This window comes from Siphateles boraxobius, unplaced genomic scaffold (assembly GCF_051911475.1).
Source record: "Siphateles boraxobius isolate OS27281-9 unplaced genomic scaffold, OSU_SipBor_1 1, whole genome shotgun sequence".
Lineage (NCBI taxonomy): Eukaryota > Metazoa > Chordata > Actinopteri > Cypriniformes > Leuciscidae > Siphateles > Siphateles boraxobius.
The window spans coordinates 21,620,347-21,635,347 of NW_027508699.1; the positions used below are offsets into that span (position 1 = coordinate 21,620,347).

A 15,001-nucleotide genomic window follows, 5' to 3' on the forward strand; every position below is an offset into this window, starting at 1 on the left:
AAATCTATGGTACCATTCACTCACATTATAAAGCCAGGATATTTTTTAATATAACTCCGATTGTGTTTGGCTGAAAGATGAAAGTCATATACACCTAGGATGGCTTGAGGATAAATTATGGGATCATTTTCATTTTGGGGTAAACTAACCCTTTAAGACCACAAATTAAGCATTGCAACATAACACAAGCTACATATTGTTCAATCTAGCTAGAACTAGCGAGGCAGCTCAGATACAGGACGCATTCACTCAAGAGAGCGCAAGAAAGACCAGAGCGCAGCTGAATGGGGAAGACCACTGCAACTATTTTAACTTGACACGGTTCATTAACTCCCTTAAAGTCTGTCGCCACAAAAATACTCGGATTGCTTATTATGATAACTATGGTAAAGGCAGCACAAAAGACAGGCTTTGGTGTTATTTGATTGAAAGGCAGGTACTGCCGAAGTCTCACTGAGTGAAAAACCCCTCAAAGTAATTTTTCCATTAAGAAAAAAAGATGTTCTTGGGAAATATTTGAGAATTTTAAGAATTGCGCTCAAGAACATTCTTCCCAACTTCTTAGAATTTATCTTAAGAATTTTCTTGACTACTTTCTAAAGAAGATATTTGACAATCCGGCCTCTGATGTACTTTTCTCTGTTGCCTTGTGTCTCTGTGTGATTACTTTTATTAAGTTGGTGTCTTGGCGATTGCAGTTGCGGTTTACGCTTAGAAGAAACTAACGAGCCGATGCCAATAAAAGTAAATTTAACGAGCTTGTAACTAAACCAGGAAACGCAGTAAGTACTGCAGAATTCATATATATTTAGCTACATCAGCTACTGCTTTATATTAGGTTTCCTACTCTTTGAACATGGTGTGTGCCTCGCTTTATGCACTGCCAGTGGCTCAAAATGAATGCCGTCCTTTAAATAGTGAGACTGTGGGAGTGTTGCTTTCAATATGAATCTTTCTCTCCTTTGTAATGGAAACGCAGAGATGAACTCTTCCTCCCCGTTCCACAGAAATCCATTAAAAATAGATGGAGTGTAACGACATCCTGAGTTTAGATTTCATTGAGATCAAAAAGCCTCTTGGTTCTCCACATCAGCTCAGAGAAGAACTAGCGAGTTGTGTCTGCTGAGACAGCCCGCACCTGAGGATGAATGGGGGATTGGACCTGAGAATATAGGACAAGTAGTTCACATGTGGTGTTTATTTTTACTTGTGTATGTTTTTTAATATTTTTATATTTGTTTTATTTACTCATGTTTAATTATTTGTTTGTTACATTTAGTTTATTTATTGTGTTATGTATATATGACAAAATACCACCTAGAGAAATGTTTGTGACGCTTGTCTAGTTTGTAAAGCAGAATGTGAGTTTGTAGGTGGATGAGAGAGAGAGGGGGTCTGTGTGTGGTTTACAATCACACCATTGTTACGTCTTATTTGAATGGGGGTGGAAGGACTGTAGCGCGGACAGGAGAAGGCTGAGGGGATCTTTGTTGAAGAAATCCCAACACAGACCCGCAATAAAAGCCAGGCCTGGGGTTTATGGGGCCATAACTTTGAAAACAGACAAATTTGTATCCTGTGTAATGACTCGTGTGAGGTGGCCATTCAGAGACATTGACACGTTGTGTTATGGTTGAGAACACATTAGTGAAAAGCTACTGCATGTCTATATTATGTAGGTCCCACACTAGACATTTATCTGGTCTGTATTTTTCAAATCTGATCTCTCTGACTGTTCGCTCTGTCATTTTTGCAGTTGATGACTTTCTGAACATTTTACTTCTGCTAATGGCCTTTTGTGACATTTTGTGAGTGACGCCTTGCATCAGACAACACAAGTGACCGAGATATTACTTCGAGATAGTTTTTACGCATTCAGACACTACCGTTCAAAAGTTTGGGGTCTGTAAGATTTTTTTTTTTTTTCATGTTTTTGAAAGAAGTCTTCTATTCACCAAGGCTGCATTTGATTGATTGATTGTAATTCACAACATATTTTTAATTTTAAATAACTGTATTCTATTTAAATTTAAATAGATATTTTTGGTAGCATTAATGTCTGTCTTTAGTGTCACTTTTGATCAATTTGATGCATCCTTGCTGAATAAAAGTATTTATTACTTTCGAGAAAAAAACCCCCTCCTGACCACAAAATATCGAGTGGCAGCGTAAGTGGCAGAGATGCAGAGATATTTCTGTATTGACACATTCATACAAATGTTGTCTGACACCGCTCACTCATTCACTTTGAATTTGTATGTGGCATTCATTATGTAACAGTCATAGAAATAGACACTACTGCACCTTGTGTGTGGTGCTGCATTCCAAATAAAATAAAAATAAAACTTGAAATTAGTGCACATTAATTTATCAGTGCATTAAGTAACATTAAAATATTGCCGAGACCTGTATTTGTAATGTGTTGCTTTTCTTTAAAATAACACTTGTTTGCACCTTTTGCCACATATTCCATGTCTGACAGAAAAATCAGCTATTTGTTTTTACAGCAGAAATCTTGCTTTTATTGTGCCATACTGCCATTGTATCTGTTCACATCACAGATTCACCACCCTCCAGTAGACTTGAGACCATCTCACATTTTATAGCTAGTGTTGATATACAGTGCCATAAACCCGTCTGAGTGGTGTCATTTGTAAAAGCCATTTTTGACACAAGAAATGAACGTAGAGCATAAATAAGTCAGTCAGTCAGTCATCCTCATTTATATAGCGCTTTAAACAATGTAGATTGTTTCAAAGCAGCTTCACAGAGATAAACATATAATTTAAGGTAACAGAGATTGGTTTGGTTTTATAGTGGCTCTTGAAAAATGTTTTTTCCAGCTAAAGTTAGTTTTGAGTCTATTTGTCAGTAGCCTCAGTAAAAGTTAACATTGGCGTAGATGACAACAGCTTAGTCTAATGATATTGCTGAATTGGTGCTTATACATTGTGTATTTGTGCATTGATGTTTTACTTTATTCAGGTTTTTTTGGCATCCTTGAAAAATCTCCTTAAACTTGTAACTTCTACTGCTTTAGATCATCTAACATCAACCTTTTTTTTTGTTTTTGTGATGTTGTAGATTCATGGGGGTGTGTGTTCAGGAAGGTCAGCTTCATGCTCTCACAGAGGTAAGCGACATCAGCTCAGACTCAGAGCTTTCATTCACCACACATCTCTTTTTGACCCTTTATCATGGGCAATAGGGGTGGGTGATATGACCAAAATCCTGTATCACGATATGAGTCATCTTATTTCACGATTACTATATATATATATATATATATATATATATATATATATATATATATATATATATATAGGTTTGCTTTAAGTACGTTTTTTATCATTTCAATAATTTTTATCATTTCATTTGATACAATTGAAATAATTATTGTCATCAATTTCAATATCACAAACTAATACTAGCCTAAGTAAAAAGAACTTAGTGAAGTAAAAAAAAACAAGCTTACTGAAGACAAGTAATCAGCCAGTGAGAAAATAAGAACAAGGAAACTAAATACAAGCAATAGGAAAACAAACTACAATAGAACATACAAATGAAATGGACCATCCTGAAAAAACTTCAAGCACTAGAAATGAGAAATACTACATACATTTTATGAAGTAATCAAATGTATAAAAAACTGCATAGTCGTAACTGTGTAAATGAAATGTACTTCTTTTTTTTTAAGTTACAAAAGTGATTCAGTCAAGAGCAGTTTGACTAACATTGAAACAGCAGCAGGTTTATTAGGCTGCCGTCACTTTACAAGTGAATGCACGGATCCAATATAATTTTACACATGTTTTCTTTCTCAACTGTTTACTTTCACTTATAACATAAATTACTGTTTATGAGGATACTTGTAAAGATGGGCATTTTGACTCACAAGTATGTGTATTTGACCATTCCAGCCCAATTAGGTGGCAAAAACAACTCAGTTCAGTATTCACATGCACTCTGCACTGTGGCTTCATGTGCACACGTCTCTCAGACAGTGCTCAGAAACCATCTCTAAGACAGTTCTCTTTCGCTGCTTATCGCTGTTAATGCGTTGCACTGCTTTAAAACCTATTCAAATGATAAACTTTTGTGACCATGCAGCACAGCAACGTCATGTGAGCTTAACCGCAATCGAGACGATAGTCCAAAATCTCTATTGATCTCTAAAATCTAGTCCATTTACGATAGTTTCTTGTTAGACTGTACAAACACAATCGCTCAGTTGTCATTAAAGGGGTCAAGATGCGATTTCTTGTTTTCCTTTTTCTTTAGTGTGTTATGTAGCTGTTTGTTCATGTATAAGATATGCAGAGTTACCAAGCTCAAAGTCTCAAACGCAAAGAGATATTCTATGTAAAAGTTAAGGCTCAGCCACGCTGCCTTAAAACGCTTCGTTCAAACACGCCCCGACAAATCTACGTCACTATGTGGGGGCAGAGTTTCATAACACCGCCCAAATGTATACGCAAAGAAAAAAGGCGTAACTTTTTATTCTCGCTGTATTATTGCCCCCGCCGGCGCCGCCATGTTGTGGAGACGCTGTGTTTTTCCTTTCGAAAGCCAAACTACTTTGTTTGGTCTTCCAAAAGAGGACTCAATTAGACAAAAAGTGGGTAAGCTTTATCTACAACACTGTTCCAGAACAGTACAACTAAAATATTCGACTGTGTGCTGCGCATTTTTCGGAGGACTGTTATCATAAAGGCTGATTCTAAAAAGTGGTTCCAAAAAAAAAATTACATCTTTGCAAGGACAGTCTGGTGCTTCTGTCTCTCAGACACAGCCTGTAAATATATTTTTCATATTTTAAGAATTTGCTACTGACTATTCAAATGCAAGTTTTGAGCAGTATAGAGTATCGCTTGTGTGCCGTTTCTACGATCACAAATGCAGACATGGTTTTATGTTTAAGTGTTTTCTCCCCCGTAGCGTGGCATGATGCGTTAAAAGACAGTATATTATAATCAGTAATTATGTCCCCAATTAAATAAAACCTTACCAATCTGACAAGTTCTGGTCCAGTCGTGCTGGCAAAATTGATCAATCAGCTTGGTCATCTGCATTTTCCGGATCAGATTCGGGCTCGAATTGATAAGGTAGTGCTGACATTATCACCTGTCATCATTGCTTTGGGAGTTGATGTTCCAAATCTGGTAAGGGGCGTGACATTTCCGTCACACGCGTAGGTAGTCGGGCCAATCACAATGCACTGGATCACTGGCCAATCAGACAACACCGCACTTTTCAGAATGATGAGTTTTGAAAAAAATCAACGCATTTCAGAAAGGCGGGTCATAGAAGAGCAACAATAATGTACAGTATGTGTAAAATAATGACTTTTTAACCTAAAACCACGTAAAGACATTGCAATAAACCAATTACACAAAATAATGTTCTTTTTAGAACCATCATTTGACTCCTTCAATGTCAGACTGTACGACAGTCAAGACATGTTAAAAACAGACGCAAGCAAGAACTTGAGTCTGGAGTCTTGAGTTGTACATCAATCAATGACACTTTCGGTGACAGTGAGCTGCATTACGTGGGATTAAAATGGAGGCTACAAAGAAATCCCTAACATTAATTTTGGTCATGGTTTGTCTTAAAACGAAGACACTGTGAGTCAAATCTTCTGACACTGCCAGAATTTCATTGGAGTTACAATTTGATCGCAACGGTCATTATCGGCTGTCGGTGAACATGTCGAACTAACAATCAATGACTTCATATTTTAGCCAAGAATCTGAGGAATCTTTGAGGATTTGCAAAATTTGTCTCAGCGCCAAAATCGTGGCCAAAATCGCACAGTGTGCACCCGGCTTAAGGTATTTGCAGTGTACCTTGCTTCCTAAATCTGGAGCATTTCCCCCTTTGAATCAAATGACTCACTGTGACATTGAACAGTTAACTCTTTGTTTGCAGTGGCCCGAGGGGAAGTATTCTATTAGAGAGCCCACTGGCAGTCCCTTAAGGCATGATGTATTTTTTCCATCTCAAACTGTGTGAGTGTTTTATGCCTGTATGAATGTTGCAGTGCAATATAGTCCTATGCTGAAGATTAACATTGATTACACAGGAAAGAAGGGTACATTTTTGTACAATGTGCATAAATCATTATCCTCCAACTTGAGCCAGTTGATTTAGTTGGTCGGTGAGTTGGGTTTTTAGTAAAGCAATGGCCTTTTATGAAGGTTAAATGAAAGCTTTGGTTTTATAAAAACAAAGAATTAATTGCAGGCATTGAGCCAAATGTAATCTCGAAAGATAACATATGGGCCGGTTCACACAGAACGTGTTTTCTGCTTTGAGAAACATGAGATGCGGGCTTTGGAATGGGGGAGAAAAACGCGTGAGTCTCAAGATGTGTCTTTTAAAAGTTGAACTTATTTTAACTTGAGTGCCGCGTTTTTATAACGCCATGTCATGGGTGAGACGCTGCAGAAGATGTAAGACAGGAGCACAACGATCAAACACGTCCATCTAGTGCGTTTACATAGAATGAGTTTTTCCATTCAACTGCGCTCCTTTTCCATTATTTTTCTGTGACCTATCTCTCCTGTATGCATCCACAAATCCACTGCTTGTATTACACGCATTGTATTTGAATTCGTCTATATATTCGGGTTATGTAGGCAATGCTTTTTCTTGCAGGTAACCTTTGGTGCAATAAAAAGTCTGAAGTCTTTATTTTTTTTAAAAGATAGAGCAGTGGTTCTTAACCTTTTTTACTCCATGGCCCCCCATTGTCCACAACAATATTCAGAGACCCCATGACTTTTCCAGTCATTGTGATGTACTTCATCAGGTAAAAAATCATTTTCAAAATCACCTTAACCCTTATCAACTATTTCAGAGCTTGGCATAGCTAGGAAAATATATATTCAATACAAAAATGTCCATTGTTATTTTATTGATTTAAATAAGATTTTATTGATCGATTAATAATAGTGTGAAATTTTTTTATTAATAAAAAGTGTGAGAAATCAAACTTTTGAAACTAGGTTAACTTGTACATCCAAGTTTTCCAAGACTGGAAAACCTGGTTCTTCATAAGAAAAAAATGTTAGCCCATGGTTGAGAGCATTAGAGGAAGTCTTTTAAGAATAATCTTAATACATTTGAAAAAGTCTGAATCAATCGACATTAAGTCGTTTTTGATGTACGAAATTTGCCTTTTAATTAAAAATGAATCGATTGGCTATCAACTCACCGATTTGCACCTCAAGGAAAACTGAGTAATAGTCAAGATGAGTAAAATCTTTGCAGCTGCACAAAGATAGTTTTATACTGTAGTTCATACAAAAAAACTGATAAACGCTATGTACTAGTGTGTCCGTGACACTTGTACTAGATATGTGACATGAAGATACATGAGTATTTTCATTATAGTCTAAACTATTGTAGGTCCCTGTGACCTTTGCTCTGCTTTTTTGATCCATGTTGACAGAAAAGGGTATTAGTGCAGTGGTGTGCAGTGGTAATCACTGGCCTGCTGAGGGATTATACTATTTTTCAAAGCCACTGGGGCCTTATGTTGCTCATGCCATTAAGATTTCCCAGTCATTTCCCCCCCCCCCATAAATACACTTAATTTAAAGGACGCTGAGTGATTTGGCAGTGTATTAAATGAGCTCTCTCATCACTCAACAGTTCTGAAATCAGCCCCGCAGGAAGGTTTTCATCCTCTGTTGTAGCCTGCATCAGCACCCAACCCACTAAAGGTTACGGTTTCACCAACAGGATTTGCTCTATTTAGGCATACACATCAATCACCTAATCACCTGGAGTACCTCAGCTTTAGACCTAAACTGGACTGTTCCTTTTTGTTCAGTTTAATCTGTCTGGCAGTACGTCGGATAGTCAACACTGATGAAATGGTGCGATGTAGGATTAGTTTTAACCCTCTGAGAGATGAAGCCAACAAATAGCATAAGTAGGGCACTTCCAGAGGAAAGATTTCCTGACCTGGGTTCAGGATAGATGTTCGGCATGAGGTCAGGTCTGTAAGAAGAGAGAGAAATGGGATTAGATGGGGACAGCTAGCCGCATGGCGTGATTTGGCTTAGCTAACTGTTTACCATGTAATAATGTGCAGGTCTTCATACATGCAAACACTTAGTGTAGCTTCTCTTAAGCCCCCAAAAAATGATTTTTATTAGATACTATACTATTTGTATTTTATACAGTGCGTCCCACAGTAAGTAGTACAAGTTCTGCACATCTTTGGACCTGTGAATAGTTTAATGATTGGTTGTGGTTTGGCTACCATTCTGCTGATTGAAGTAAACAGAGTGAAAATAGACATGCCCAAATAGCTAAAGAGTGGGCCTGTATATTTAGCCCAGGATATCAAAGACTGTATGTCAGTAGTGTTAGGAACACATAAATTAACACCTTTCCTCCTTAATATCACTGTTGCATTATTTATGCATTTTCCTTATGCTCACCACAACAGCATTTATTTGATAAGAAATGCAACCATTTTGTGTAATAGTATTACAATTTCAAATAACTTAAATTAACTTTTAAAATATGAAATGTTACAATTTCAGAATTTTCAGCAGCCTTTGATTTCTGAAGGATCATGTGACACTGAAGCGGTATTCTGTTGATTTGGTGCTCAAAAAACATTTCTTGTTCTCATCAATGTGGATAAAAAAAAATTCAAGATTTTTTAATGAATAGAAAGTTGGAAAGAACAGCATTTGTTTCAAATTTCTTCATTTAAAAAAAGTAAGTCTTTACTGTTATTCGATCAATTTAATTTGTTTGCTGTATATAAGTATTCATTCTTTTTTATATTATTAGTGTTTTTAAAAAATGTTTGCAAGTCCCCCTGCAGTCAATACTTTTATCCCTTAAAACTCATCTTTGATCACCAAAATGACATAATTAAAGTGTTTTTTCCCCCGAAAAAATTCTTCATGCCTTAAAATAGCTTGAATGTAACCCTATGCCCTCATTAAATATACGAGGCTACTGTAATATGCAAATTATCCTCGCCTCCACTCACTCACACCAGCTCAGAGATCCACTTGCTGACGATCTCACGTTGACGTGATTGGTTACAAGGCAATTTGTGACATCAGAAACACCAGCAATTTCAAACTGTAGTGAACCAAAGATGTATAAAAATCGCTGTTTTAAGGAAAAAATACTCAGCAATGGTGTTGACTTATGAATTTGTACAGAGTTTGTCTTAAAGCATATTTAAAACACCACATAGACATAAACAACATTTGAAAGCTTGATTTTTCACCACTGGGGGACTTTAAAAGCATGTACTCACAAGAGATTAAGAATCCAGTCATAGTAACTTGTAAAGCTGTGATGCTTTACATAGACTAGATCGTCTCATGAGTGGCATCTTGTTGAGATCACGACCAGCTAAATACTATTTACTTCGTCTCAGTAACCTATTATCAGACACTTTAGCTTGCAGAATAAATTACTGCTGCCTGCGAATTGTGCTTGATATTTCCTTTATATGTTTTGTTGCCAACATTCCGTGTACAAAAGTGTTCACTCATCTGAGGACCTTGTGGGCTGAGTGTGCCACTTGGGACAGGGCTAAGTGCTCATTTTGTCAATTTGAAGTTCCAGGGAATTCAGATAATTAGATGTTTTGCTGGTGTTTTTTGTACACCTTGATTTGTAGGTTATGCTGTATATAGCAAATTTTAAGAGCGTGACTAGAGAGTGAATTGTAGCTCAAGATTTTACTTTTGCCTTTGAATGAGTCCTCAAACTACAAGAGCATAACCTATTTGGTCATTTTATTCAAGGGCCAAGGTGCAGGTCTATTGATAACCTAGCCTGGTCACGGCACCAAAGCTTTATGGGAAACTGGAAGGTTTTGTCATTTTGATTCAGCCATCTTGTCAGCCTGTCCATATATCACCGCACTAACCACATACTAAGGTCTCCTCTGTTTAGTCAGCCATGGCTAATTGTGTTAGCTAAATGTGGAGCCCTTTATCTGTCAGCACAGTTCATTTCAGGCAGCCCAAAATTAGGACACAGTTGAGACCAGTGCCCTGCCCTGTGGTGAATGCATCAGGCTCCTAGCGAGTAGCATGTGTGCCACATTAACTACTATCTCAAAAACTTGTTTTAAAGTGAATCACAGATACAACATTCACAGCTGCAAAAGAATAGTTCATTATTATTGCCTAATTATTAGATGGTGCTTTCATGCAAATTCACTATGTGAAACAGAAGCACTTAAAGGGCTTCTACTGGGCTCTGATAATTTGCACGCTTTTGTGACTTGAAAACCAATCCACTGGAGAGTTGGCATGGAATACTTTTACCCACAGGAAGCTGATAGGATTCACTTTTGTATTGTAAACACAAAGTACTGTGACCATCAAAATTATTATAATCCCTATTATGCAAAGATTAAAGTTGCTTGATTTAATTGTTGCCTATTATTGTTGTACGTCAGATTATTTATTTTTTTAATAAAAAAAGTGCATTGCATTTTTGTTGTCCCATCATTCTAATTAATGTAACCTCATGAATACAATATGGGCTTTTTGAGGATGTCAAAGAGATGGAAACAGTGGTGTTTATCACATGTGGTATCTTCTCTTTTCTCAGTACATTAATGGTGGAAACTTGGAGCAGCTGCTGGACAGCAATAAGTACCTGAGCTGGGCCACACGGGTCAAGCTGGCCTTAGAGATCGCCATGGGCCTCAGTTACCTACACTCAAAGGGCATTTTTCACAGAGATCTCACCTCCAAGGTATTGGAAACATTTCTTATTTTCAGTGTTGAAAACAATTGTTGCTTTTTTCAGAATTCTTTGAGTAGAAAGTTCATAACAATAGCATTTATTTGAAATATAATTATAAGTGTCTTTGCTGTCACTTTTGATCAATTTAATGCATATTTGCTGAATAAAACTAACATTCACAAATATTTTGGGTCAGAAAGATTTTTATTTTGTAGTGTAATGTTGTAAATGGTAATTACATTGCTTAATTTTATTGGCCCTAATGAAGGTAGGCATTTATTGGATGAACTCAAGCTACACTTGTCCTGTGGGTTTAATTCTGTTACTTTATTAAAAAGAAGACTATATCAGTCAACGCTGAAACAGGTGCTTTTAATTTAGTATTCACAGTGCTCTTGTTGGTGGCATGCGCTGACATGCTGTCTCTACCTCCAGCTGTTGTGTTATCTTCTGGGACTTCCCATAATTATACACTGTGGGAATGACCCCTGTGGCTTCTTCGCGACATCATTTATTTCTGTTTAAGTGATTCTAATTAACTGAATCTCAAATGTAAGGTATCCTGTGGGAGGAGAAAAATGATCTTCTAGTTACTGTTTCTTTCCTTTTGATGTTCTATCAGAACTGCCTGATCAAGTCTGACGAGAATGGCCACACTGCGATTGTTGGAGACTTTGGCCTTGCTGAGAAAATCCCCAGTCATGAGTGAGTAACAGGCAACTTGGTGACCTACAAAATGAGTAAAACATGCGCACGTGATAATTTCTCTCTGCTGCCTGTATGCTAATTATAGCAGCAGCTATGATTACTATGGCTTTTTCCCCATATAAAACAGTAAAGTGGGCATCCTTCTGTTTGCTCATGGCAATCTGAAAGGAAGCAATGGTGAGACGCAAGCAATGCGGACAGGGGATCTAATTTGGAAGGAACATACCGTCCAAAGCCAACTTTAAAGAGAGCTAATAATACCAAAGCAGTTCAAGACCCTTTCTTTCCCATGATATATCTATATATATCTATATATATATTTCCCATATATATATATATATATATTGAATCGAATAGTCTGTTGGTTCCCTGAACAATTAGTCAATTAATCCCTCTTTTATTTGATTAAGCTGGAAGCTCTGTATAATTTGACCAGTTTCAGGGTTACATTTTTAAAATTTGCACCATCTTAAAGAGTTTTTTCACCTAAAAAGGAAAAAGCTTTTATACATTTTTCACCCTCATGTAATTTCATCAGACCTTCATCTCTATAGCATAAAGATATTTTAATGAAACATGAGAGGTTTTTGTTCCTTCATTGAAAATCTAATCAACCAAAAAATTGATGCTTCCAAACGTTCATAAAGAGATGGTAAAGGTAATCCATATGAATCGAGCTCTTTAATCCAAGTCTTCTGAAGAGACATGTCCATTAATTTATGTTTATCTGAATAAAAGTCTGAATTAAATGTTCATGCATAGAGAACATCAAAAATGCATAAACATATTTGCGCTTTAGCAAGAAACAATGATGTTTGTTCTCATGTGTCAAGCTTAAATTATCATCTAATTCCAATAACACAATCATGTCTTAAATGAAGCTCTATTTTGAGTGCAATCTGTCTTTGTGTTTCGAAAGATGAACTAAAGTCTTATGGGTTTGGAATGACATGAGTGAGTATGACCACTTTTTTTGGGATGTTCAATAAACATGGAAGACAGTTCTAACAGCTAAAGTTCTATTTAAAGCACTGCCTCAAAAAATATATAATCTTTGAACATAGAATTGAAAAATTAGAAAGTAGTCTTGTTGTTGATCAACTAGCTACCCCTTCTCGATCCAGCACAAAGTATTGCTTTCTCCACTGAACTTTCAGGTGCCATTAAAGTCATCATAAGTGCTTAAGTGTCTGTATTTATATAATGTGTGAAAGCATTGTAACATGTTAGCGTTTTGACCAGACCACTATTCTGTGTTCAGTTTTGAGGGGGAGAAGCTGTCTGTGGTGGGATCCCCATTTTGGATGGCTCCAGAAGTGTTAAGAGACGAGCCGTATAACGAGAAGGTAGGATTCTCAGCTGCAGTCGGCACTCAGCACTATAACAAAGCTTGTTTCAGGCCAGCATTTATCAGGACACATAATCATTTCTCTGTATTCATTTCTAGGCTGATGTATTTTCATATGGCATTATTTTGTGCGAGATCATTGCAAGGATACAGGCTGATCCCGACTACTTACCTCGCACTGAAGTGAGTCCACAGCAGCAGTAACTCACTGTTATAAACCTCTACAATAAATGTTTTGGAGATAAAATTTGTTACTACATGACGTGTTTATGCTAGTCATTAAAACCTCTTTGTCCTAAGTATGACGTTTACCCGCTCATGTGCTCCTCGCAGAACTTTGGCCTGGATTACCATGCCTTCCAGCACATGGTTGGAGATTGTCCCCCTGACTTCCTTCAGGTCGCCTTCAACTGTTGCAATGTGAGAGTTTCTGTGGTTACACTTTATTTTAAGGTGTCATTGTTACAGTGTAATTATACATTTAAGTACTGAGTAATATTAATCAACTACATGTACTTACTATAGGGTTAGGGTAGGATTAGGATTTGGTTGAGGGTTAGTTGAATGTAATTATGCATAATTTACTGTTATTACTATAGTAAGAACATGTAACAAGGACACTATAAAATAAAGTGTTGCTGTTTCTTTTTAAAAGAATCATTCATGTATTGGTAGTTCTTTTTAGGATGCACCAAATAATTGATTTATATTCTTACCACATACTGTATTTTTATTTCTTTTCTTTTTTTTCCAATAGTTTTATCATATAAACTACTGTTCAAAAGTTTGGGGTCAGTAAAAAAAGTTTGAAACATTTAAAGCATTTTATCAACCCAAAGCTTTAGAATGGTAGTGTACGTAATGTAATAACATTTCATATCAATTTATCAACAGACAAGCAATTACAACATGCAACTGTCCAACTATAATATCTGTGATGTGCAACATTCTAGAAGTGAGAACATGGAGCTCCTCCAGATTTAGATACTGATGCTTTTTTAATGTTCTTGTTTCCTCCACATATATCCCAGATGGATCCAAAGCTCAGGCCCTCATTCCTAGATTTAGTAAAGAGGTTAGAAGAAATCCAGATCCAGCTGAAGGCTGATGACTCTGAGAGGGAGAGGATGCTACTAACTGCTGGAGAGGTTGAGAAAAAAAACATGCCTAAAGGTGCGTTTATTCATGCAAAAGCATTTATTTCATTACTGATATTTATTTGTCTAAGCTGATCATGAAAACTGCTGGTGTCCATTTCATACTTTTTTATTCACTTTCTGGCACCAAACTTTGATGTGCTTTGAATGCATCTTTGATGTGAGTTGCTTTGACAGAGGGCTAGTACATCCTGTCGCCCGCTGAGGCTTTGCTCATATCATGAAACACTCTCTTTCCATGTAGTATCGCAGGGCCAATGAGTTCTACGAACACGAAGACTAGAAAACGAACCGTTTTGGAGACAGTAACATTGTCTGTCTATGAGCTTTATGGATTGGATGTTCTTTCCTTATGGGAATCACTAATTATGCACAGCTTTTTCTTTTTTTGTCTTTGCTTTGCAATCTCACAGCCTCGTTTCCAGTGCTAGTTCATATCCTGCACAAACAAGGAATAATTCACAAAATTATTGTGTGTGGCTTGAGGCTAATTTAAAGTTTCAGTTATACAAGTCATTTATATATATATTTATTTATAAAGAAATTAATACTTTTATTCAGCAATGAAGCATTACATTGATAAAAATTAACAGTAAAGACAATGTTACAAAAGATTTCAAATCAATAAATATTTTGTTTCTACTTTTTTTTTCAGGATTCTTCATGAATACAATGTATCACTGTTTCCCAAAAATATTAAGCACTGTTTTCAACATTGATAATAATCAGAAATGAGCAGCAAATCAGTATATTATAATGATTTTTGAAGGATCATGTGACACTGAAGACTGGAGTAATGATGCTGAAAATTCAGCTTTGCCATCACAGGGATAAATTAAAATTTAAAGTATATTAAAATACAAAATATGTATTGTAATATTTCAGAATAAGTTCTAATATGTTCTCATCTGCTTTTCTGTACATAGTAAACACCATACTAATTAAGCGCAGCCTACTGAGTTTAAAAATATAGTTTATTTCTTTTAATATCAGTCTAATGCATTAAGCGTTTTAGCGTTTCAGTCTTGTCACATGATCA

The 15,001-nt window shown here is 36.4% G+C and overlaps 1 protein-coding gene across 2 annotated transcripts in view; it reads left to right on the forward strand.

Annotated features, from left to right (window-relative positions):
- tesk2 (testis associated actin remodelling kinase 2) overlaps positions 1-15,001 on the forward strand; it is a 33,721-nt gene that overhangs the window by 12,252 nt on the left and 6,468 nt on the right. For both annotated transcript variants that reach the window (XM_077228654.1, XM_077228644.1), the window contains exons 4-10: positions 3,085-3,133; positions 10,612-10,758; positions 11,372-11,454; positions 12,719-12,803; positions 12,905-12,988; positions 13,139-13,225; positions 13,837-13,978. In XM_077228654.1, the coding sequence (XP_077084769.1) occupies positions 3,085-3,133; positions 10,612-10,758; positions 11,372-11,454; positions 12,719-12,803; positions 12,905-12,988; positions 13,139-13,225; positions 13,837-13,978 (677 nt within the window). The remainder of the gene's footprint in view (positions 1-3,084; positions 3,134-10,611; positions 10,759-11,371; positions 11,455-12,718; positions 12,804-12,904; positions 12,989-13,138; positions 13,226-13,836; positions 13,979-15,001) is intronic.